The sequence below is a fragment of the Pan troglodytes genome, chromosome 10 (assembly GCF_028858775.2).
Source record: "Pan troglodytes isolate AG18354 chromosome 10, NHGRI_mPanTro3-v2.0_pri, whole genome shotgun sequence".
Lineage (NCBI taxonomy): Eukaryota > Metazoa > Chordata > Mammalia > Primates > Hominidae > Pan > Pan troglodytes.
Window position 1 is genome coordinate 129,826,963 of NC_072408.2, and position 24,372 is coordinate 129,851,334.

Below are 24,372 nucleotides of genomic sequence, written 5' to 3' on the forward strand. Positions count from 1 at the left end.
AGCCTGCCTGGACCAGACCTCATGCCAGCTGAACCCCAAACCCAGAGAGCTGGCTCTGAAATGCCATGCACTCAGGCATGGAGAGAGTCGGCTTCCCCTGCCATGTTCATTCCACAGATCGCAAGAGTGCAGAGCCAGGTGCTGGGGCTGGGTGGCCTGTGTGGCAGGTCTGGCTCTCACCGCCCAGCTGTGTCTTCCACTCTGAGGCAGGGAGGCTCACAGCACCCGCTTCACTGGGGTCTGTGAGGGCAAACTGAGTTCCATCCCAGGAAGGAGCTAGAAGCAGGCTAGGCCTAGAGTCAGCCCCACACTCATGTGTTGGCGTCACTGTGAGTGTCACTAGCATTACTGTTCCATGCCTCCATCCCACCATGCCCCACGGTCGCCACTGCAGTAAAGAGATCCAGGAGGAAGCCTTCCTGCTTCTTTAATTGGTGTAACAGACATGACGTTGTATACAGAGCACACTCAGGCCCAATGATGCGGGGACAGCAGGGACGGATGGGGAGATGGGGACACTGCTCACACATGGCCCAGAGAAACAGACGGCACACGGACAGACCAGACGGGAGGGGCTGAGACGTGAAGGCTGTGATGGGGTGGGCAGTGGGACTCAGACCGAGCCAGGGAGGGGTGGGGGGTCTCTGCTGAATCCCTCTTTAGAAATCAAAGAGAAGGCAGGTGGTGGGGCGTGGGGGTGTGGTGGGAGTGGGACTAAGGCTTCTATTCTAACAGGCCTGGGGGGTGGCAGTCAGCAAGGCCTGCCTCACCCTTTGGTTATGACTGGTCAGGCCTGAGCCCTGCAGCTCAGCACCCAACTCTGTAAACATTTTTGGTATTTTTAAAGGACGCTGCCCTCCCTCTCTTAGTTTCAGAAAGACTGGTACTTCCTCAAGAGGAGAATGTGCCAAAAGGAATCTGAAGGGAGGTGGAAAGCAGACCTGGATACAGAAGAGACTTCCCATGGCGGGGCAGGCTGCCCACCTTGCCATCTATGGCTGAGGGCCGCTGGGAGAGCCCCAGGGGACTATTGCTGTTGTCCTTGGCATGGCTGGCGGCTGGGCAGGCAGGCGGGGAGTGAGGAGCCGTGGGGGAGCTGCCCCCCTGGGGAGAGGCTGAGCCCACTGCCCACAGGGCCTCCCGGCCTTTATTGCAGGAGGGCCCGAGACTCTTCCAGGTGCTTCTCTGGATGGCTGGTCTCCCAGGCAGCAGGCAAGACAGGATAAGGTGGGGCCAAGAGAGGAGGAGGCACTGGCCACAGGGCCCCTGACAGGGGCTGTGATTGTCGGGCCAAGCGACTTCCCGCTGGGAGCAGGGGGGTCAGATATTGCACTTTCACTGCAACAGTTACATGAAAACTTGGTCCATAAAATAATCGTCGCTTTATACATAATGCCTGAAACAACAACAAAAAGCTACATCTTAAATATGAATAAACCCTGAAGGTTCCATCCCTCCAGACATTTTTCTCTGCACAAAATAAATAGCTTTCACTCTGTATAGACCCACTTTTGCAGAACATTTACACGACCCTTTGGCTGTACATATCTACACACGGGAAAAAGTTAACATCACTCTGTGCACCTCCCCAGCCCGGTCCATGCGTCCCAACACCAGACCCAGGTCGGCCGTAGCTTCTCGGGGACAGAGCCTGGTCACTGGACAAAGGCCGAGGCCAGGCAGGCTCTCCCACTTCCGGGAAAGCCGAGGAGCAGCAGAGGGGCCGCCGGAGCTGGCCGTTGAGCGCCACAGCCAAGGTCACGCTTGGTGCTGGGGAGAGAGGGCAGACGGTCAGACCCAGCGTGCAGGACAGCATGGTCCTTGTTCAGGCGAGAAATGAAGTCATGGCTGCCTGCCCTGAAGCTGACAAAGCAAGTTGTGGCTTCTTAGATTCGGCATGAAAACGGAATTGGCATTAAAAAAACCGAAGTGTGTGCCCCACCCACCCCAGAGTAGAAATTCAGTGGGATTGCCGGGGCCAGGTGAGGCAAGGAGCCCACGCCTCGCTAAGTGGGCAGGAGCAGGGCCCACGGGACCCAGAACCAGGCTGGACTCCGTCACAGTGCTGGGTGTTTTCAGTGTGGAGGGGCTGCTCTCAGTACTGAAAGAGTTAAGAAAAGGAAGCAGCCAAGGATTGCTCATTTAAAAAAACCTCATAGAAATCAGATTGAGAAGTAGAAAGGCGTAGAAACGTGGGCGGGCGGCCTTGACTGATGGCAGGGAGCGGAAGAGGCGGCCAGGCCCGTCCAGCCCGTGGCCTGAGGCTGGAAACAACACTGGCCTGGGCTCCAGGCGGGGCAGGCAGACAGGTGGGCAGGGTCCGGGGTGCAGAAATTAAGATACAGCCTTTCTCTCCTGCTTGCACGAGGCTCTGCCGCACTGGAGCCTTCAGTGTGGTTGTAGGTCCTGGGTCAGCAGGTACTGAGTTTCATGCATGTCAACGGGGCTGTAGCCATAGGAGGTGGTAATGGGTCTCCGCTCTCAAAAATCAGTGCAAAACCAGTGAGGTTGAACAGTTGAGAAACTCGAGTTAACAAGATGCAGGCTGGACCCCTGTTGGAGCTGCTACCAAATGGGAGGGGACCTGGGAGTGAGGGTGGCCAGTGGATGGGGAAGTGGCAGGCTGGGCCTGGGCCCACACCTGGCACCAGGACACTTGGAGATCCACACAGGGCAAAATGTCTGGGAGAGCCTCCCGGGCCAGTCTGAGTGGGAGGTTCTGGTCCCTCTGCCATCCTGGGGCTGGTGGTCCCTGCCAGCTTCCATGACAAGCCGGACCCGTCAGGCCCGAGGACGTGAGGCAGGGCAGGGAGCACTGTGTGGTGCGGCCCGTGTCCTCCACAAGGCCCTGGGACAATCTCCTAGGCCCACGTCAGTGCGTGTGCCCAGGCCAGGCCTCCTGGCGGGGCTGGCCACCCTGGCCTAGCACCATGGAGACCCCGCGCTGCACTCACGGTGCCCTACTTGGGGCCCGCGGCCGCCCCCGGCTCCAGGCGGCCAGTCATGGCGCGGCCCCAGCAGCCGGCCGCCACACTCATGCTGCGCTGGCCCCGCTGCTCGCCATCCGCCTGGCTCTGTGTCCGCTCGTGCCGGTGGCTGGGCCCGCTGGGCTGGGCCGAGATGGTGCGAAGCAGGTGGTTCCGGGAGCGCAGAAAGTCGCCCTGGCCGGGCAGGCCGAAGCTGCCCTTGCGCAGCGCCATGCGGGTGGCCGTGTTGCGAGCGGGCCGCGCCCGGTGGCTGTACTTCAGCTGCGCCAGGTGGGCCGCGTAGCCATCCGTGATGAACTGCGGGGTCAGTGAGGACGGCTGTCACAGGCTGGGGCTCCCCGAGCTGCCCGCCTGCACCCGCCCCCACAATGCGCCCACTCACCTGGCACTGCTGCTGCAGCTTCTTGGTGGGCCGGCCCACGATGTAGATCTGCATGGGGGACAGGCTAATGGCGCTGTAGACCGCCACGTCCTTGGTGGAGCCATAGGCCGCGTGCACGCGCAGGTGCAGCTGTGGGGAGACTGGCATGGGCACAGGCACCATGGTCCCTCTGCCCCCACCCCTGCCCTGCCCCATCCTCCCGGGCCCCACCTCGGAGATGAGCAGCTTCAGGAAGTTGGCCTTGTGCCGCAGCGGGTCATGCACCAGGCCGTCACAGAAGGACACCACGCCATGGGGGAAGTTGTGCTGGGCCAGCCACGCCACCACCCGCTGCTTCTGCATGTCGGGCCGGCCCGTCACGTAGATGATGAGGTAGCCCAGGTCCTGCCAGTGCCTGGGGGTGAGGTGTCTCATGGGTGCAGGCCTGGGTGTCTCATGGCCACCCCTTCCTCCCTCCTGGGCCTCCCTGTCTCCTGCCCAGCCAGGGCCCACTTGGGCCATTGGAAAGCACATCTCTGATTGAGCTCAGACAGTAACGACGACAATGGTTGACAATGACATGCTGCAGCAGGCCCTTGGGTGCCCGCACTGGGCGGCAGATGCCCTTGCTGCAGTGTCCCTGGCTTACCAGCCTCACTTTCCAGATGCGGGAATTGAAAGCCGACATTGAGAAGTGACATCGCTTGCCCAAGGTGACACGGCTAATAATTGGGGGTGCTGGGCTCTGAACTGAGGTCCTTAAGGCCCAGTGCCCGAGCCAGGCGTCCCCCACAGAGGCTCCGCTGTCCTCCTCCACCTGGCTGGTGGGAGCCCCTGAGCCCACCCACCTTGCTACAGCCCCTTTGTGCCCCTCCGGGCCACTCACCGCACCACGTCCACGGCCCCGGCCCGCACCTTGGGGTCGCTGCCCATGATGGACACGCTAGCGGCAAAGGAACCATCGATGCTGAAGACCACGAACTCTGTGCCCTTGGGCAGCACGGTGATGTAGCTGTCGGCAAACGTGTGGTCTCCCCTGGCAGGTGGTGGGGGTGCTCATCAGAACCACCCAGAGCCTCGCCCTGCCTATCCCGCCCTCCCAGTGCAGGCATATACCTGACCACCATCTTGATAGGGTAGACACCCACGCCCAGGCGGTGCGACTCAGGGATGGTGTAGGAGACACGCCCACTGTTGTTGGTCACCAGCGTATCCAGGTAGAGCCACTCGCCTGAGGGCGGCTGGGTCATGATGTGCACATCCACCTGGGCCCAGCAGGCTGGTCACGGGCTGGCTGTGTGTGGCCTCCCCACCCCCTGCACCCCGGCCAGAGGGCAGCAGGGAGCTCCCCAAAGTCCCTCCATGTTACCCCTACCCGCCGTGTCCTTACCTTCTCCCCAGTCAGGGTGACCATGTCCAGGGGCCCATACATGAACCTGCCCGTCAGAACCTGGGGGCCATCCTCATTGGCAAGGGCATCATTGATCCGGTGGTTGGCCGTCACGTTCTGTGGAGGGAGCGGCAAGCCCGGGTCAGGGGGTCGGAGGGCACCCCGGGTCCCTGTGTTCTGCTCAAGCTCTGTGGGCCTGAGGGGCAGGCTTGAGCTGTGAGCTGCGCAGCCCATGTCTGAGTCTGGATCAGACACGATGACGTGGCTTTGGAGAAACTAGGAAGCCTTGCTGCCTTCCCTGTCTGTGAAGTGGGCTGACAGCTCCAGCCTCATGGCCCGGGAAGGTACATAAGACTGCAGGCTTCCCTGCAACTCAGTTTCCTCATCTGGACACGGAGGCTGGTGACAGGGTGACAGCGTGGGGGCCTGGGCGCCCGGGGGACCCTCACCCGCAGCTTCACGTGGGTCCGCTTGCGCTGCCACTTCTCCCTTGGCTTTGAGGGGGTGAACACCGACACTTCCTTGCCATCCAGCTCCAAGATGCTGGAGTTGTCATGCCTCATGACCTGGGAAGAGGGGACAGTGCAGGCTGTGGGGCAGATGCCACCCTGGGGCTTCCTGCCCTGGGAGGAGGAGGCCCAGTACCCGGGAGCAAGAGGAGCCTGTGGGTTGTAGGGGGTGTTCTTCAACCCACTACTGTCTGCCCAGTAGCCCTCAGACCCCTGTTCGTTCACCTGACGAATGTGCAGATATGTTCCCTCCATCCCAATGTCCTGAAAAGCCTGAATACACCCGAGCATAAAGGTGCCCTCGTCTTGCTTGCTCTGTGATCTGATGGGGTTGGAGAGGAGTCCCCACTGTCCCCTCGTCTGTGAAATGGGGCCCTGTCATGGGTGTTGTCACTCAGGGCCCTCCTGGGAGGCCCCAGGCCCCGGGTACCTGTCTCAGCAGAAAGGAGACCACGTCTGTTGACTCCCAGTAGCTGGCGTGGAAGAGGTGAGGCAGAGCCACCGTGGGGAAGGCCGTGAGGGCGTCAGGGCAGTACAGGGCGTAGTCGATCCGCTTCTGGCCCCACCATTTTGCAGCGACTGCCAGAAGGGGCCGTGACTGGGCTGGGGCTGTATAGCCCCAGACAGGGACCCCGAAGGGTCACCCGGCCCCTCTGGCCTGCTCAGCCCAGCACAGACCCCCCACCAGCTATAGCCAAAAGTGAGTCTTCTCCCAGGCTGGGTGAGTGAGGCAAGCGGGAGGGAGCGCAGGCAAAAGCACGCAGACCCAGGACAGTGGTGAGTGCCAGCCCTGCTGAGGGGCTCCTGCGGTTGTGTGGGAGGACCAGTCGCGATCTGTGGGATGGTACCAGCTGTCTGTGGTCCCTTCCTGACTCTGGTGACCCTCTGCCCCGTGGCAACCCCATCTCTGCCCTCTCTGGGCCATTCCTGTTCTCCTATCTTCCCCCAGGCCTCAAGGCTGGGAAAGGCAGCACAGAGATGGGGTTACAATTCCTGATCCCCAGGGCAAGGGTGCTGCCCTTCTCGCACCTGGGCCACCCCACGAGCCCTGAGACACAGCAGTGTGGGTGGGGAAGCCTGGGCCTCCAGATGGATGGTCCTGGGTGCATCTGGCTCTGCCACTAGGGGCTGGGCGAGGACAACCTTCCTGAACAAGACAAGCTTGTAAAGTGCCCCCTGGGCTGTCCACAGGAGAGGCCCAGCAGCAGGGCCTGGTTTACAGGTCCAGGCTTCCCTAGCTCTGGCCCACAGCTTTCCCCGGAGCTTCCTTGGTCCTCATCTGGCCTCACTCCAGCTCCGTGGGGTCCCTGGTCCCCCACCCCACCAGACAATGCCACCAGCTCCCACCTCCTCCCTAGATGGCCAAGTCCTCCCAGCCCAGCCCCCAGCTCCCTGTTAGGCCGAAGCGGGGGTCTAGGTGGGCAGAGCCTGGCAGTGAGGGGTGCTCAGCAGCAGAGTGACCCCCAGTGAGGGGAAAGTGTGTGGGGTGGTACCTTCTCCAATGTCCAGCTCAGGGAGGCCAGGGGCCCTCTCCAGGCCAGGGCTTGCCTGCCTGGCTGGAGGGTGGGGGCCAGGGGTGGTGGGGCTGGGGGGGTGCAGGGCGAGCAGGGACAGACGCCTGACGCTGGGGGTATGGCTGAGCGCATCGGGGGCCTCTGAGAAGCAAGAGCAATGGATGGTTCAGCCACGCGGGGATGACTGCACTGCCACGTCTACCAGGGGCCAGGCAGGACACTGGGACAGTGCCAGGCCTGGGGCTATCAAGGGCGAGCCCATTGGCCCTCCTCACGGATGAACACAACTGCCAGCAACCCCCACCCCAGCCTCAGCCCCTGCATGGCCACCCTGACCGCAGCTGCGAGAATCCCTGGCCCAGCACGGGGCGCAGCCCCTGGCGGGGACTGAGAAGGGAACCCGGGCTGTGCTTCAAGCACCAAGAGGCTTCATGCAGGAGCTAAGCATGAGGAAGGTGGGGCCCTTCCTAATGCGCCTTCTTCCAGAATCCTCCTGAGAAGGCGAAGCTTCTCAGCCTAGACACTGCAGAGTCTTTGGACTTGACCGGTCTCTGCTGTGGGGCTGGCCCGGGCACTGCAGGTGCCCAGCAGCCTCCCTCCCTCTACCCACCAGGTGCCAGCAGCATCCCTCCCCAGCTTCATCAGCTAGAAATGCTCCTAGACATGGCCAGCAGCTGTCCCTTGTGGGCACAATGGCCCTGGCTGAGTGAGGAGGGTGAGGGGCCTGGTATACTCACTCTGGGCGATGCTGGATGCCGTGTAGCTCTCAGCCATGCCTGACACCTGGCTGGCGATGCTGATCTCACTGGCTCGGCGGAAGCCACGACTGGCAGGGGCAGTGCCCGGCGAGGAGGGGGCGCCATGCTCTTGGAAGGCTGCATTGTGGGTCTGGAGCACATCCGCTGCAGGTGGACAGGGACCAGAGGCCAGGTAAGAGAGGCCCTGCCCAGCCCCAGAGCAGTGGGGAAGCCAGTGTGCCAGGGTCCAGTGTGCACCTAGACTGGAGGCTGGGCAGCAGCTGTGCCAGAGCCACCTGCTCAGGGCCGTGAGAGGAAGGGGCCCAGAGCTTTAGCAGGTGAGGAGGAGGGCGGGGGCAGGGTGGACTGACGAATGGACACAGACACAGGGCAGGGAGGCGTGGCAGCTGGGCTCAACCTTAGTCACCCTCCTGCCCCACACACACCCCTCAGCTTGTCTCCAGCACCCCAGTGGCTCCAGGGCCTCCAGAGCTCACCCTGGCCTGACCTGACCCACAGCCCACAGCAGAAGCAGCGGCTCCACCCAGGTTTGCAGGGCGCTGACAACAGGTGCCATGGGTGGCTTCCTGGGGATGCCCTGCACATGCAGAGCACAGAGAGAGGCAAGCCCTGAGCATCCCTCACACAGGCCACAGCCAGCAGCCCCTGATGGGCGTTTGGGGACAAAGGCAGGTGCTGGGGGCTCAAGCAAGGCTCACCCAGGCCCAGGCTGAAGACAGGACAGAACAGGGAGGATGGGGCTCAGCCAGACAAGCCACACCTGGACAGGGTACAGGAGGTGCCTGGGTGACCTCAGAAAGCGAAGGAGTGGGCCCTGGGGAATCCAACCCCTCGCTGGGACCAGAAGCTTCCCCAGGTGAGGGGTGGGCCCGGCTGGCTCAAGGCCTCAGTCTGCTTCTGGCAGAGCCCTGGAACTGTCACTGACTTGCTGTGTGGCCCTGAGACGGCCTCTGCTGTCTCTGAGCTGCTGCGCCCCTTTGCTTTGGGTCTGCCCTGCCTCTGGCCCACAATATGCAGGGAGGAGGCACCGACACCAGCTCCCCAGAGCCGTCCTGCCCAAGTCTCTGTTCCTCACCACCCAGGTCCCACGAACTGTGAGTGGCCAAGAAGGGCATGGATTGGGGGGTGTCCCTGAGGACCAGGTCAACCAGCGAAGCAGACGTCACCACGAGCAGGGGAGGGTACACACACTCGGCACAGCCCGGGCGGGGCCCGTCTTGCCAGGTGGGCGCGGGAACAGGCATACTGGTTTCCAGGAAGCCGTCCCCGTGGGGGAGAGGGGCCAGGGGGCCGCCCTCCAGGACCAGCTCGGGGTTTCTCTGCACGGTCTCGACTGGAGGCAGACGGGGAGAGAACAGAGGACAAGAACAGACACTTGCATGGGCCATCCAGACACGCTCTGACACAGAGACTCAGGGCTCCTCGAGGACCAGGACGTGACAAGACGCTGGGACACACGCTGGGGCAGGGGTCGGGCCAAGCCTACCTGGACCTCCCCTGCCCCAACCCATCTCCTGCACCCTGTCTCGGGGCCAGCCGCCTGCCATGATGGGACCCAGCCGACCCAGGCCCCCTACTAAGTGAGGGTCCCTGCTGGGTCCTTAGCTCTGTCTCTGTTGGGATGGAGGCTCAGCTGTGGAGAGGGGAGTCTGGTCTTGTTCTGCCCTTTCCCTGCTCCGGGGACCCTGGAACAAGGCCCTGACCTGTGTCCTCTGAAAGGTGGGAACTATTTGTGCCTCACAGGGATCAGTGCGGAGGGATGCACCACCCCCACACCCCACCCCCAACAGCTGTCCACCTCCAAGAGGCATTCAGCACAAGCTGTCCCTCTCACCTGGGGAAGAACCACGTGGCATGGAGGACCTAGGAGCCAGGGAGCCACGCCTACCCCACCTTCCCCCAGAGGAGTGGGGCGGAATGTGCCTCTCACCCAGCAGCGTGGAGCAGCCATCCCCCAGCGGGTAGCGTTGGTAGCGCGGGACGCTGAAAGGTGGCAGGGCGTGAAAGCGCCGTTCCAGCAGCGGCTCCAGGCGTGAAGCTGACGGGTCCGCGGGGTGGAAGAGGTTGTAGACTTGCTGGCAGGCTGGCCGCAGCTGGAAAACTGGGGGTGGGGGTGTTGGCTGCAGAGCTGGGGCTGGCCCTGAGGAGCAGTGGTGGGGGTGGGAAATTTGGGAACTGGGCACTGGGTTGTCTGCCGAAAGTTAGGGATAAGATGGGGTGTGTGTCTCTATCAATTTGGGACCTGTTTGGGTCATTGTCACTTTTTTGTTTGTTTGAGACAGGGTCTTGCTCTGTCACCCAGGCTGGAGGGCAGTGGTGCGATCTTGGTTCACTGTAGCCTCAGTCTCCTGGGCTCAAGTGATCCTACCCCCTCAGCCTCCTGAGTAGCTGGGACCACAGGTGTGCACCACCACACCTGGCTTTTTTATTTTATTTTTTGTAGAGATGGGGTCTTACTATGTTATCCAGGCTGGTCTCAAACTCCTGGACTCAAGTGATCCTCCCACCTGGGCCTCCCAAAGTGCTGGGATTACAGGCGTGAGCCACCACGCCTGACCTCTAATTTTTTTTCATTGCAAAAGTTATAATGATTGTGGTAAAAGGTGGTTTGCAGTACAGAAGAGCATATGATGAAGGGCACATGGTGGAAACTCCTTCCACCCCAGATCCCCCTGAAGCTCCAGCTCATCTTGCGGGAGCACCACCGAGTGCTGGCTAAGGCAGCCCTGCCCTGCCTGTATCGGAAAATGTTTCCCCTTCTGTCAAATGGGGCAGCAGTTCCAACCACGTCATGGAGTTAAGGAGATCACGTGAATGCAAGGTTGTGTTAATTATTAGTGCTGTATCTCACTTTTAGAGGGACATAAACCAGAACATATGCTATGCCTTCTGAACTTTGCCTTTTCCTCCCATTTAACACAAAAAATCTTGGTGTCTTTCATGTCAGCACGTCTAGTTTCTCCTTGCTCTTTTTCAATGGAGGCGGGTACTCCACTGTGTGGTTGTGCCAGAATTTATTTAACCAGCCCCTCCACATAGACGGACATTTAAGTTGGTTCTGGTTTTTCACAATGACACATAATGGGACCACAACGGCACTGTCCCTAAGTCTCCATGCACCTGTGTGGGACTCTGTGGGGCTGTTCAGAGCCTGCAGTGGATGGGGCACAGGGATGCCCTCCTTGGGGCTGCCTTGGTTGTTGGGGTCCCCTTAAAGCTACCCATTTCTCTTCCTGGCAGTGCTGAAGTCGCCAGTTTATGGAAGGGGAAGGCACTTGGGTGCTGAGTCCAGAGGTCTGCATTTTTTTTTCTTCTTCTTTTTTTGAGACTGAGTTTCGCTTTTGTTGCCCAGGCTGGAGTGCAATGGCACAATCTTGGCTCACCGCAACCTCCGCCCTCCCGTGTTCAGGTGATTCTCCTGCCTCAGCCTCCCGAGTAGCTGGGATTACAGGCATGTGCTGCCACACCTGGCTAATTTTGTAATTTTAGTAGAGACGGGGTTTCTCCATGTTGGTCAGGCTGGTCTCAAACTCCTGACCTCAGCTGATCCACCCGCCTCGGCCTCCCAAAGTGCTGGATTACAGGCGTGAGCCACCGCGCCCGGCCAGCTCTGCATTTTTAACCTGCACTTGGCAAGCATCTAAACCTCTCTGAGCCTCAGTTTCCCCCTCTGTCATCTGGGAGTGTAACATGTGTTGCTACTCTCAGGATTGTGTGGCTCCTGGAGCTTTGCAGGCTGATCCCAGGGCACAGGGCAGGGACTGCTGCTCCAATGATGCCCAGCCGCCGGCCTGCCTGCCCTGGGTAGACAGAGACGCACAGCTGTGGCCCCTCCAGGGCTGGGAGCCCACTATACCCAGGAGGCTTTGGGGATGCCTGTCCTCTGCATCTCTCCCTATGGGAGGACCTTGGACCTGGGAGGCTGGGTCTGTCTCCATCTGACTCTGGGGTGGTGCCTTCTCTCCCTGGACCTCAGCTTGCCCATCTAGGGGTTGACCCTCAGCATCCACAGGCACCCCGGAGATGAAATGAAACAGCAGGTGTCACGGACGGCCAGTGACTGAGCTGCTGAAGCAGGAGCAGAGGATAGCAAGGGGCCCTTGGTGGGGAAGACAGGAAGGAGGGCAGAAACAGGCCTGGGACGTGGCCATGATCTCATCACAGGGGTCCACTGAGACCCCCGCCCCCACACCCAGTGCATGTACCCCCCAATCTGCCCCTGCTGGGCTCTCACCATCCAGGGCTGGGATGACAGTCTTCCTCAAGGCCAGGACCAGCCCCAGCGGGCACCCGAAGAGGAAGAGGTCGGTGATCTCAAAGTCAAACCTGCCCAGGGCACCTGTGCCATCCAGCATGGTGGAGCTGCTGGAATGGCGTGAGCAGGGCTCAGTCCTCAGCACGCTGGCATGGAGGCTGCAGACCCAAATAAGACCTAGCTGTCATGTGGGTGCAGCTGCCATCATCTGCCACGACACTGCTGGTGGCAGCAGGTCCCAACCTCTCTCAGGGGCCCACTGGCTTTAGGACAGCCCTGAGCTGGACCACCTGCCCCTGGTCCATTCTGCCCCCAACTCTGCCATTCCCCACCCTCACCCTCAAGACAAATTGCTCCCTCGGGCCCAAGATGGCCCTTGGTGTATATGAGACAAGGCACCCAGTAAGCCACTTTCTCCTGGGCCCAGACTGGGATCCCAGGTCTCAGGCTGGGGGAACCTCAGGCAGACAGCCCGGGTCTCCTGTTGCCCATCACAGGGGATGTTCCTCCCTCTTGGAGCCTCTTCCCACACCCAGAGGCAAGCCCCAGCCCCCCAGCCCCGCCCACCTGGACAGGAAGGCCTGGTGCTGCTGGATGGTATCCAGCTCGTAGGTGGATGAGTCGCTCCTCTTGCGGGGCAGTTGCCTTTTGGGGTCCTCGGTGCCGTTGCTGCGGGGGATGTCGACGTTGCTTCGGCTCAGGTGCCGACTGCTCTCCAGGCTGGAGCCACCACTACTGCCACCACCACCACTGCTGCCACCACCGCCACCGCCGCCACCGCCACCACCGGAGCAGTGTGCTGCATTCACCAGGATGCCCGGGGACAGCAGGTCATTGTCCTGGAACGGCCCCGTGGAGGCTCACTGCCGGGTGGCCGCTGGCCTGACCCCTTCTCCAGTGTCCTGGAAGCTGCCTCCTCCCTCCTAACCCCAGGCCGAGCGGCCACTGTCCAGCCGGCCTCTTGCCAAACCAGAGGGGAGGGCCCCATTCCCTTCCGTCCTCCCACCCACCAGCCACCCTGGACCTCATTGGTCTACAGGCCGTTTTCCACTATGCAGCAGAGGCAGGGAAGCAGAGAGGGGTCGCCCATCCCACCTCCTAGGAACCAGACCCCACTGCCCACAGTGCAGACCCTGGTTCAGGCTCATGAAACCACACGCATTCCTAGGCTTGGCCACGTAGCAGCTGTTCCCCTGCCCCCATGTACCTGCCCTGCCGCCTCTGGGCACCTATGCTGCCAACCTTTGCCCTTCCCATCCTTTTTTGGAAGGGTGAGGGGAAAGAGATTGTGAGAAAAACTGCTACAGCTCTTTCAGGGCCCAGGCACTTTCCTCGACTCTTCGGCCAGAATGGGCTGGGCTTCCTCAGCTCACCTGCACCCCCAACCCCTCCACAGCCCCTGTCCTGGAGGTGAGCTCTGGCAGCAGGGTTGGGGTTCAGGGGCTTGGAAAATGTTTGTTGAATGAACAGAGCTTAACTGGGTAGAGTCCAAGCCAGATGGACTCAGGAAGTGCTGCCAGCATTCTGCTTGGTGGACACAGCCTGGGGCCAGGTGCAGGAACAGGCAGGGCAGCCACCCTGGGGCTTCAGGCCTTGGGGACTGTCTGGGCCCCCACTTGGGTACCTGCATGCTGACCACGCTGCCCCGGCGGCTGCTGCTCTGACTCTCAGACACCGGCTGGTTGCTGTAGCACAGGGCATCAAATGCCAGGATGCCCCCGACGCAGTCCCCAATCAGGCAGACCTTGGGAGAGAGGGGCCAGAGGCCTGAGCCATTCACCCACTCGCTGGACTATAGGCTGGGGAGGCCGTCACCTTCCCCCTGAGGCCAGCCCGCCCTACAGGGTCTTCCATCCTCCTCCCCTCCCCAACTTCCCCGGGACTCACCTGCCCATTGAAGGTCATGCCCTCCTGGGACTTGATGAAGTCCCCATAGGCAAGGTTGGCTCGCTGAATCACTGTGGCAACCGCCTCCTGGTACTGGGGGGAGGAGGTGGCCAGCAGGGGGAGGGCAGCCAGGGGAATGTGGTCCTGACTGCTGGACAGACAGCCTTCGTCATGGCTGTAGGGGCTGAGGCTGGGGAGAGGGGCCAGTCAAGAGAGGGCAGGCGGCTCCAGCTCAGCCCAAAGGGCCCCTCTCCCCTGACCTGAGTCTCAGCCATGGACTCAGCATATGCTAGTGAGGACCCTTCCCGGCCAGGGCCTGGGTAGGCTTAGGGGACCAGGGTGGGTAAGACCCCATGTCTCAGAGGCAGGCCAATATCCCCACATTACACGTTTGGAAACGAAGGCTCAGCCATGGGCCCAGGCCTCCTGGGACTCGAGGCTTAGCCTGCGTGTATACGTTTGGGCACCTCCAGGTAGAAGGGGCTGGCTGGTGGGTCTGGACATCGGGGCAGGAGTCCTGAAACTGGGGAGCCACCTGAGGCCCAGGGGTAGGAGGAGGACAGTGCACTGCCGGAGGCTGCAGTCAAGGGCAGATGCCACTCACTTGGAGACCAGGGCAAAGGCGTCAGAGCAGACGGGTGGGCAGGGCACCAGGCGGATGGCAAGGCGGCCCAGGGTGCTGGGGTAGTGCACGCGCATGACGGTGTCGAACACGTTGGCGATGGTGTTAGCATCGCCCTTCTTGGAGCTGGGGTCCCCGGCGCCTGTGTCCAGGATGGTGCCTCCATGCAGCACCAGTAGCAGCACGTGGATCTTGGAGGGCGGTGCAGCCAGCGGCTGGCTAACCTCGTCCTGCATGGGTTGGGGGACAGTGTCAGCTCCCCAGGGAACCCAGCTCCTTGCTGAGGCCCCTCTGTCACCCTTGTTGGGGGTGTGCCTCTCGCACGCAGCCCAACTGCTCCCTCTGAGAACCCCAGTTTTGGTTACTCATGCCTGGAGCCTGGGGTTTGGCTGCCTCAACCCCTCCCCTGGGACTCTTGCAGGGACTGGAGCCTGCAGGAGGAGGCAGGGAGGTGGGCCTGTCCACTCCTCCTCCTGCAGCCCTGCTCCTGTCTGCCACCCTGACCAGGGGCACAGAGGACATGGAGGGAGGGAGTCCATTCCTTTGAGAGCATGAGCTCTGCTTCCTTCAGGGAGCCCGGGCAGTGGCTTCTGGGGCTTCCAGCTTTAGGGGGAGGCAGAGAGGTTCAGCCTGTCTTGGCCTTGGGGGCTGCCTGCCCTGTGTGTGTCTGTCTTGGCCTGAGCAGACAGGGCCACCACCAGCTCAAAGTTACAGAGGTCACCTGAGAATGGCTGGGGTCAGGGTATCCACAGCCTGGGTGGGCGACAACCCCAGCTACTCTGCCTGCAGCTCCAAGCTCTCCCCCAAGTCATTCTCCCCAGGCCCCCACCCTAAGGCCCTGCCATTCCTGGCCTCTCTCTAAGACCGGGGTCTCCAAAAGGAGAGGTGTCCTGGTGGGGACGAAGCCCCAGCACCTTAGAGAGGAGGCCGATCAGATTTCAAGAGGTAATGACCCCACCTTCCTGCCAGGCCAGGCCTGCCTGTGAGGTCAAGGTGAGACCCTAGACCTGCACACCTGTGTAGGGGCTGCGAACTGCTCCAGGCTGGGGGACTGGGCCAATATCACATAGCGTGTCGGTGCCAGGCTGGATCAGAATCTGAAGCCTCTGCCACTACTCAGCACTCTCCTGCCAGGCCAGGCTGTGGCCCTGTCCCCAGAGGTCACCCTCCCCTGCCCCAAGCTTCTGGTATGTGACCAGAGGATAGCAGCAGGGCCAGGGCCCGAGAGGGGCCACTGATGAGTACTTGCTGTGTCCATATCATGTCTGGGGTATGGGGGCAGGGAAGGGAGCTGAAGGGAGAGTCCTGCCTCCAAGAACCCGAGGAGACAGACCAAGGAGCCAAAGCCATCTAGAGGGCCTGTGGTGGGGACAGCTGGCCCTGAACTGGCCAGGGGGTAGGGGTAGCACCAGGAACCAGGTGCCAACACAGAGGCTGGGTGGGTGGGGAGGGCAGGGGCTGGATCCAGGACTTAACAGGCCACCAGGTGGCTGGGCGCAGTGGCTCGAGCCTGTAATCCCAGCACTTTGGGAGGCTGAGGCAGGCAGATCACTTGAGGCCAGGAGTTTGAGACCAGCCTGGCCAACATAGCAAAACCGTCTCTACCAAAAATACAAAAATTAGCCAGGCATGGTTGTGCACATCTGTAATCCCAGCTACTCAGGAGGCTGAGGCAGGAAAATCGTTTGTACCCAGGAGGCAGAGGTTGCAGTGAGCCAAGATCGTGCCACTGCACTGCAAACTGGGTGACAGAGTGAGACCCTGTCTCCAAAAAAAAAAAAAAAAGTGGGCACCAGGAAGGGCAAGGGAATGGATGGGCTGGGCCAGGAGCCACTGAGCAGCAAGAAGCCTGGTGGGTGCTGCTGAGCTGGAGGAGGAAGGCTGGGCTGCCCTCACCCCAGGAGGAGCCATGGGCTTCTCTCTTCTTCCCAGAGGCCAGGGCAGGACTGACACTTGTCCTCACGTGGGGATTAGCCACCACTGGTTGGCCTGGACACAAACACACTCAGCCCAGGGCAGAGGGGGCCACCAGCTGCCCAGAACACAGGGCAGGAGGGAACAACATGAGCCCTGTTGGGCTTTGACAAGGGCTTTTTTCCAGTCCAGTGAGGCGAAGGGCTTATGGAAGAAATGTCTTACGCAGCCTTCACGACAGGGAGGTGACATCCAGCGGTACTTAGTCACCAGGGGATGGGAAGGGCTTGGCACTGGGGGCTGAGAGAATCCTGCATAGGCCTGTCTGACTGGGCTCAGCCCTGGAGATGATCCAGGGACCCCCAGAGGCCCCTGGAACACAGCCTCCCTACACTCAGCCTGCTTTCTCCAAGGGGACATCCTGCCTCGGCCCGAGACAGGGATTCACCCTGCCCTGGGCTCTAGTTGGGGCTGAGCCCCCTGCAGCTGTAGAGGCATCCCCCTACTAGTGTCTCCACAAGGCAAGGAGCAGGGGCTCCGGTTTGGGGGTTCTTGCAAGCAAATGGATTTGGCTTTGGATGGCGGTGCCCCAGAATCAGTGCTGGGTTCTGAACACACACCCCAAGGCAGATCCAGAGCCCCAGGCCCCTTCTGCCCCTCCCCTGGGGAGGCGTCAGAGCTGTGTGTGCTGCAGGTGGGGAAAGGGATCCGTTTGCTTATCTAGACATTAAGCAGCAATTGGAAATCAACTCCCCTTATTCCATGACCCTTTCTAGAAAGCCCACCTCGGCGTCAGACCGCAAAGCAGAAAACCACAGGAGGGGGAGGCTGTGTGGATGTCCCTCCTCCTCCCCTAGATTCCCCGGGGGCCCGAGTTCCCCACAGAAGTGGTGCTGCCTCCACCTTAGGTAGCTTGAGGCCAGAGCAGTGCGGTGACCGCAGGTGATGGTGGGACAGCCCAGCTCAGCCCTGGCTCCTGTCCCAGTGCAAACAGCTCTGACGGCCCGCAGGTGGAGGAGGATGGGGCATGAACTCCCACAGAGAACCCCCGAAGCGGACACAGGCGCTCTACCAAGACAGCTTTATTGGACACACTGAGCTCCGCCTGCCTCCCGCGGGGCCATCTTGTCGGCCACGGCCACATCACTTCTGCCTAGACGACTGTCGCTTCCTCCCTTTTCGTCTTTTTATCTTCAGGGACAGCAGACAGGCTGGGCACAAGCTGAAGATCTTATTTTTGATCTGGAATTTACAAGTTTCTCATTTTACTTTCCCATGGGTGGAGCTTGGATAAGGCTTTCTCAGGGGTTGTCTGTAGTTCCTGGTTCTTGGGGACCTCAGAGACAGAGGGCGACAGGCGCCTTCCTAGCAGGGCAGCAAAAAAGGAGGCCCAGGCCTCTCCCTGGACAGTACCCAGGCAGGCGTGGAGGTGAGGCTGCCAGGCCCAGAGTTCCACCTCTGTAACCCCTCAGACTATTCCTCTGCACCCTGCCCCTCCCTTGGCGGCCATGCCCCTGTCCCTCTGACACCCAGGCACCCACCTCTATGATGTTCAGCTGCTCCACACTGGAGGCCACCCTGAACTCAGGGGCACCCTGGCGGTACAGACCATCTGCAACGACACAGAAGCCGTGCTGTGAGCTGAGGGGCAGCCCAACCTGGCCGACCGGACAGAGGCTGCAACTGTGACGAGGGGAGCTTGGGGGTCCCCAACTCACATGTATGCCCAGCACTGTGCAGAAGCTGGTCAGAAAGGAGGGGGCTGAAGCCCTGCAACCGCCCTCCCCAGGCTCTGCAGCACCCCCAGACCTGCTGACCTTGTGTGTCTTCCGGCTCTGGGCTCTCGATCTTGTCCATGAGGTCATTGGAGCTCCACTTGCTGATGTCCTTGGGGAACATTTCCTCTGTGTCGGACAGGTCCTCTGGAGAGGAGAGAGGGAAACTCAGGTGGGACTGGGAACGGTGGGGAGGCCTGGCTTCCCGAGGTGGGGACGCCCCTGTGTACAGCTCTGCTCTGACCCTTCCTCAACAGGACGGCCACACAGCCCCACACCTTGGGCTTCTTCCTGACCATTACAAAAAATAGTGGTAACATTCACATAAGAAAAGTCACCATTTATAAAGTGGCATTTAGTATATTCACAGTGCCATGCAACCATCACCACTATCTAATTCCAGAACATCTCACCTCCCTAAATGGGAGCCTCATACCCGGGAGCAGTGGGTCCTCAGTCTTGCCTTCCTTGGCCCCTGGCCGCCACCAATCAATTTTCTGTCTCTACAGATTTGTCTATTATGGACATTTCCTATAAATGGAACCATACACTATGTGGTCTTGTGTCTGGCTTCTTGCACTCAGCATAGGGTTTCTGGGGCTCCTCTATGTTGTAGTGTATGTCAGATGCTTCATTCCGTTTTATGGCTGAACCATAGTCCATTGCATGGACACACCCGTTTTGTTTATCCACTCATCAGCTGATGTTCCTGACTGTTTTTTTAAAAAATGCTATATTGACCAGGCATGGTGGCTCATGCCTGTAATCCCAGCACTCTGGGAGGCTGAGGTGGGTGGACTGCTTGAGGTCAGGAGTTCAAAACCAGCCTGACCAACATGGTGAAATCCCATCTCTACTAAAAATACAAAAATTAGCCAGGCGTGGTGGTGTGTGCCTGTAGTCTCAGCTACTCGGGAGGCTGAGGCAGGCGAATTACTTGAACCTGGGTGGCGGAGGTTGCAGTGAGCTGAGATGGTGCCGTTGCACTCCAGACTGGGCGACAGAGCAAAACTCTTGTCTCAAAAAAAAAAAAAAAAAGCTACATTTAGGCCGGGGGTGGTGGTTCACGTCTGTAATCCCAACACTTTGGAAGGCTGAGTCAGGTGGATCACCTGAGGTCAGGAATTCAAGACCAGCCTGGCCAACGTGGCAAAACCCCGTCTACTAAAAATACAAAAATTAGGCAGGCATGGTGGCATGTGCCTGTAGTCCCAGCTACTCGGGAGGCTGAGGCATGAGAATCACTTGAATCTGGGAGGCAGAGATTGCAGTGAGCTGAGATTGCACCACTGCACTTCAGCCTGGGCAACAGAGTGAGACTCTGTCTCAAAAATAAATAAATAATAAATAAAAATAAAAAATGCTACATTTACTTTATTCCATCTTCGCCATTTTTAAAATTTCTTATATATTTTATTTTTTTGAGATAGGGTCTTGCTTTGATGCCCAGGCTGGAGTGTAGTGGCACAGTCATAGCTTACTGCAGCCTTGACCTCCTGGGCTCAAGTGATCCTCCCATCTCAGCCTCCCGAGTAGCTGGAACTACAGGCATGCACCACAACACTTGGCTAATTTTTTTATTTTTATTTTTGTAGAGACGAAGTTTCACCATGTTACCCTAGTTGGTCTTGAGCTCCTGGGCTTAAGCGATCCCAAAGTGTTGGGATAACAGGCGTGAGCCACCGTACCCAGTTCCTGTTTTGTCAAATTGACAAATAATCATAATTGTACATATTCATGGGGTACACAGTGATGTTTCAATACACCAGTGTATGGTGATCAGATTAGGGTAATTAGCATATCCATCATGTCAAATATTTATCATTTCTTTCTGTTGGGAATGTTCAATTTCCACCTTCCAGTGATTTGAAACTATATATTACTGTGGTTTAAAAAAATTTTTTTATTTTTGGTATTGACAGGGTTTCGCCATGTTGCCCAGGCTGGTCTCAAACTCCTGGGCTCAAGCAATCCACCTGCCTCAGCCTCCCAAAGTGCTGGGATTACAGGTGTGAGCCACTGTGCCTGGCCTAATACATTACCGTTAACTCTAGTCATCCAGCAGTGTCACAGAACTAGAACTCATTCCTCCTATCTAGATATAATTTCATATCCTCTAACAGGCCTCTCCCTGTCCCTCCACAAAAGCACAGCTTCATAAGAAGTGCTGCTATGAACACCGCCTCCAAGACTCCTCCTTCTGCTCCTCTGAGAACTTCTGCCCAGGACCACCAGGCTCATGGCTACTGTCTGGCTCTGGCACTTGCCAGCCCCCCTCCAGTCCTGGATGGGCTCCTGGGCCCATTTCCCCAGGACACTGCTGTCCTGGCACTTCCTGCTTTGCTGTCTTTTTTACAGCTTTTTCTATGTGAAATACGTATCGTCCTCTCATCAGGGTCAGAGAGCCACCTGGGAGGGGTGGGACGCCAAGAGGCCCCTCCTCCATCCTGGGCAAGGCCCCTGGTGCAGAGGCCAGCTCAGGAGTCCCCAGCCACCATTCCAGGTCCTCCAGTCCCAGGGCCAAACCAGGCACCTTTCTTCTGCCTGGACACTGACTCCCCAGGTTCCTTCCCTTGAGGGCAGCTGGCCAGTTAACCAAAATGCCACCTTATGTGGTTCCTGTGCCCCTCCAAGCCACAGTGGTGACATGAGATCTGGTGCTGCCTGTGTCTGCTGAGTGCCTATGGGCTCGCCCCCATCCCTTTCTGAGCCTCTGAGCTGCTGTGTGAACTTTGGGCTGGCTCAGCCACTGGCTTGCAGAGGGACCCAAGCCCCCAACCCTTACACCTGCTGGCCCCTCCAGCTTCCTGGGGAGGAATGGCTGGGGCACCAAGCAGGCGAGCGCTGTATGCACGCCTCTTCCTGGCACAGGTGGTGCATCTGCTGTATGGTCATGTGCTTATTTTGGGACTAGTGGGAAAATGGGCACTTCACATGTTTTCTGCTTATTGCATTTTCTAAAGTGCCTGCATTATATGTGGTATTAATTTAATCAAGAAGAAATAAGGTAAGTACAAAAAATTAGAAAATTAAAAGAAGTTATGCTTCCATGGAAATAAATTCACATACGGAATAAAGCCCTAATCTGATGATGTATCCTTATTTGGGGTTTCAAGAGCGCAGTCCCCATCTGCCAGGCCCACAGCACATCCTGATATCGGGTCCTGAGACCCCAGACTCAAGGGAACAAGATGACCTCATCTCATCCTCTGTGCACTGCCCCAAACACCAGGCTGTCCACCTGGGACAGCGCAGGTGTAGGGACCGGATATAGAATAGTAACAGGCAACACCCGCATCAGTCCACACCCACACCCTAAGCCCTTTCAGACCCCTCCCCACCTCGCCCAGGAAGGCCCCAAGGACTACAGAGCGCTGCCTGCCTACCGTGCGCATCGAAGAACTCATCATCTGAGCTCTCATCCGAGTCCCTGGCAATACTCTGCATCCTCCACTCTGAGATGCTGTGGCGGGAAGGACTCGCTGGAAGGCAAAACCCCAGAATGACCACCAACTGGAGAGGAAGGGCCCAGAGGCTGCCCTGAGCCGGCAGGAGGCAGGGAGGGCCACCCACAGGCCTGACAGGCATCACAGAGGCTGCCACAGGAGCCAGGAAGGTTCCAAAGAGAATGAAGTGTGTAAATGAGTGGGGAGCGGCCTAGGCTCATCTCCTGTCCGCCTGGCACAAGGCAGTCATGTCCCGGGGAGCATGGGTGGGGAAGAGCATGACAGACATAAGCCCAGGATGTGGGATAAGACAGGCCTGGGTCCACTCCTGGGCCTCTGACCTGAGTCTGACCAAGAGCAAACTCCTGAAATTTGGCCACAGCAGGGCCCAGGCGGGAGATGAGTGAGCCAGGCCTACCTGCTGGAGAAGCTGGCTCCACCCAGGGTGCCTGGGTTGATCCTTTATCTCAGGGTCTGAAGTCTCCTAGGGTCCCCATCAGGAGGGGTGGCCCCTCCACAGTGCTGCAGGAGCCCAGCCACCTCCACTGCTCCTATGGGTAGCACTGTCTTCCCTGGGCATGGAGGGGAAGTGTTGGGGAGCCCACTGGGGCAGGGCCCAGGCTTCCCCGTGTGCGAGGACTAGCCCAGGGCTCTGACTCCCTCTGGGCTTGGTGCCTCAATGTCCATGAGAAAGAACTCTGAGGAGGTGCAGTGATCCAGCAGTGTGTGGGGCTGCCTTGAAGGGAGGGACCTTGAGTGTGGGTGGCAGGTGGCGCAGGGCCTTACCTCCCCGCTTGGATGACCGAGACGACTTGGAGGATGTGGACCACTGTTTCTTGAGGCCGCGCCCCACTAGGGGCTCCCCGTTGCTGCTGCTGGGCTCCGGGGGCTCCCCAGAGGTCTGGTCCGAGATGGCTTCGTGCTTGACGAGCTCGGTGGCCTCCTCACCATCCTCATTGAACTGGGCCATCTTGCGGGAAAGCATGAGCTGTGCCTCCTTCTCCAGCTCCCGGATGTTCTCCATGCTCAGCCCATACCACTCGTCCTGCCAGCACCAGGCCTGCCGGTGAGCCCGCACCATCACCCTCCGTAGTCCTGTGCCCCACGGGGATCAGAGAGGGAGAGACGAGGGGAGGGAGGTCAGCGCAGGAGCCTACACGGAAGTGTGGGGCCCAAGCAGGGGCTTTGGGAGGCTGCACCCATGTTGCAGGTCAAACTAAAGTCACTGCCTGTCTGTGCCTCAGTTTCCCCATTTGTAAAATAAGGGGACTGGCTCACAGATAGTCTCACAAGCTCATAGTGGTTCTATAATTAGAGTGGAGGGGCCTCCCAAAGCAATGTGTCCGGTCAGAAGCCACAGTTGGAAGGGCGCAGTGGCTCATGCCTGTAATCCCAACACTTTGGGAGGATTAGGTGGGAGGACAGCTTGAGTCCAAGGGTTTGAGATCAGCCTGGGCAACGAAACAAGACCCTGTCTCTATAAAAAAAAAAAAATAAATAAATAAATAAATTAGCCGAGCATGCTGGTGTGCGCTTGTAGTCCCAGCTACTCTAGAGGCCGAGGTGGGAGGATCACTTGAGCCCAGGGGTTTAAGCCTGCAGTGAGCTATGATTGTGCCACTGCACTCCAGCCTGGGTAACAGAGTGGGACCCTGTCTCTAAGTCGATAAATAAATAAGAAGCCACAGTTAATTTTCTGGGAGATTCCTGCACAGGGGAGGTAGAATAGGACTTCCTGAGAGTCTCGTGTCTCACTGTCTGCTATATTTTTCCTGTTAAATTTCCCACGGAAAATCAAGTTCAAGTTCAAACTGGGTTGGTTCTCCTTTTCTTTTGTTTTTTTAAAAAAAGCTTTTAGTAGAATATATTATGCACGTGAGATATATAAGAATATATTATACATATAAATTAAGATGTAGAATAAAGTAAAGAATATATACCTTTTAAAGTATAAAAAACAATTAAAGGGCCAGGCATGGTAGCTCACATCTGTAATCCTAGCACTTTGGGAGGCTGAGGTGAGAGGATGGCTTGAGGCCAGGAGCTTCAGACCAGCCTGGGCAACACAGGGAGATCCCCCATCTCTACCAGAAAAGACAAAAAAAAAAAAAAATTAGCCAGGCGTGGTGGTGTGTGTCTGTGGTCCCAGCTACTTGTGAGGTGGAGGTGGGGGGATCGCTTGAGCCCAGGAGTTTAAGGCTGCAGCGAGCCATGATCATGCCACTGCACTCTAGCCTGGGTGACAGAGTAAGACCCTGTCTCAAAATAGTAATAATAATAATAATAATAGAATGATAAAGACTAAAAGCAGACTGGGGGTTGCCTTGGGCCAGGGTGGGATGGGGATGACAGTGAAGTGGGAACAAAGGACCTTCTGGGGTGATGAATGCTCTGAAGTTGTGCCCAGCTGTGAATATACTAAAACTTACCAAACTGTTATCTTACAATGAGTGAATCATATGGTATCTAAAATTATGCCTCAATAAAGCTGTTTAAAAAACATTAAAAAGCAATGAGACATCCACATCCACAGCCCCAGCGAAGAAACACACCATCGCCAGCGACAGGGAGCCCTCCACTCGCCTGGCCCCTGACAGTTGGCCCCGAATTTTGCTTGTCATGCGTTTTGCCTTCTGGTCTCAGCACACAGATGTGTTTTCCTGCACACTGTATCAGGCTGGTGTGGCTGTTGCTGAATTCCGCATCTATGTGTCACGCTGTATTTTTCTGCCACTTGCTTCTCTGGGTGAGTTTTGTCCATGGATGCACGCGTGGGGGCTTTGGCTCATCAAGCTGGGATTGTGTGGCATCCGTGTGTGTGTGAAATGCCACATTTCATTGATTCCTTTTCCTGCCAATGGGCCTTTGGCTAATTTACATTGTTTCTCCATTTTGCTTTCATAAACCTGGTGCTCTGAATGAACATTCCAGAACAGGCATGGGGATTTCTCCAG

General features: G+C 58.5%; 1 protein-coding gene across 29 annotated transcripts in view; it reads right to left on the reverse strand.

Annotated features, from left to right (window-relative positions):
* Nucleotides 1–410: 410 nt before the first annotated feature.
* Nucleotides 411–24,372, reverse strand: part of PITPNM2 (phosphatidylinositol transfer protein membrane associated 2) — a 164,563-nt gene continuing 140,601 nt past the window's right edge. For 5 of the 29 annotated variants that reach the window (XM_054663745.2, XM_016924474.4, XM_054663744.2 and 2 more), the window contains 20 exons: nucleotides 22,205–22,513; nucleotides 21,359–21,454; nucleotides 18,015–18,119; nucleotides 17,739–17,809; nucleotides 14,266–14,513; nucleotides 13,662–13,851; nucleotides 13,399–13,518; nucleotides 12,342–12,613; nucleotides 11,754–11,932; nucleotides 9,450–9,659; nucleotides 8,709–8,852; nucleotides 7,499–7,663; nucleotides 5,678–5,826; nucleotides 5,188–5,304; nucleotides 4,739–4,855; nucleotides 4,465–4,613; nucleotides 4,235–4,384; nucleotides 3,580–3,763; nucleotides 3,370–3,498; nucleotides 411–3,284 (listed from right to left, as the gene is read on the reverse strand). In XM_054663745.2, the coding sequence (XP_054519720.2) occupies nucleotides 2,961–3,284; nucleotides 3,370–3,498; nucleotides 3,580–3,763; nucleotides 4,235–4,384; nucleotides 4,465–4,613; nucleotides 4,739–4,855; nucleotides 5,188–5,304; nucleotides 5,678–5,826; nucleotides 7,499–7,663; nucleotides 8,709–8,852; nucleotides 9,450–9,659; nucleotides 11,754–11,932; nucleotides 12,342–12,613; nucleotides 13,399–13,518; nucleotides 13,662–13,851; nucleotides 14,266–14,513; nucleotides 17,739–17,809; nucleotides 18,015–18,119; nucleotides 21,359–21,454; nucleotides 22,205–22,513 (3,428 nt within the window). In that variant the 3' untranslated portion in view covers nucleotides 411–2,960. Of the gene's footprint in view, nucleotides 3,285–3,369; nucleotides 3,499–3,579; nucleotides 3,764–4,234; nucleotides 4,385–4,464; nucleotides 4,614–4,738; nucleotides 4,856–5,187; nucleotides 5,305–5,677; nucleotides 5,827–6,740; nucleotides 6,903–7,498; nucleotides 7,664–8,594; nucleotides 8,853–9,449; nucleotides 9,660–11,753; nucleotides 11,933–12,341; nucleotides 12,614–13,398; nucleotides 13,519–13,661; nucleotides 13,852–14,265; nucleotides 14,514–17,263; nucleotides 17,440–17,738; nucleotides 17,810–18,014; nucleotides 18,120–21,358; nucleotides 21,455–22,204; nucleotides 22,514–24,372 lie in introns of those variants that run through there. The other 24 variants (XR_010147815.1, XR_010147816.1, XR_010147818.1 and 21 more) reach the window with 13 other exon arrangements.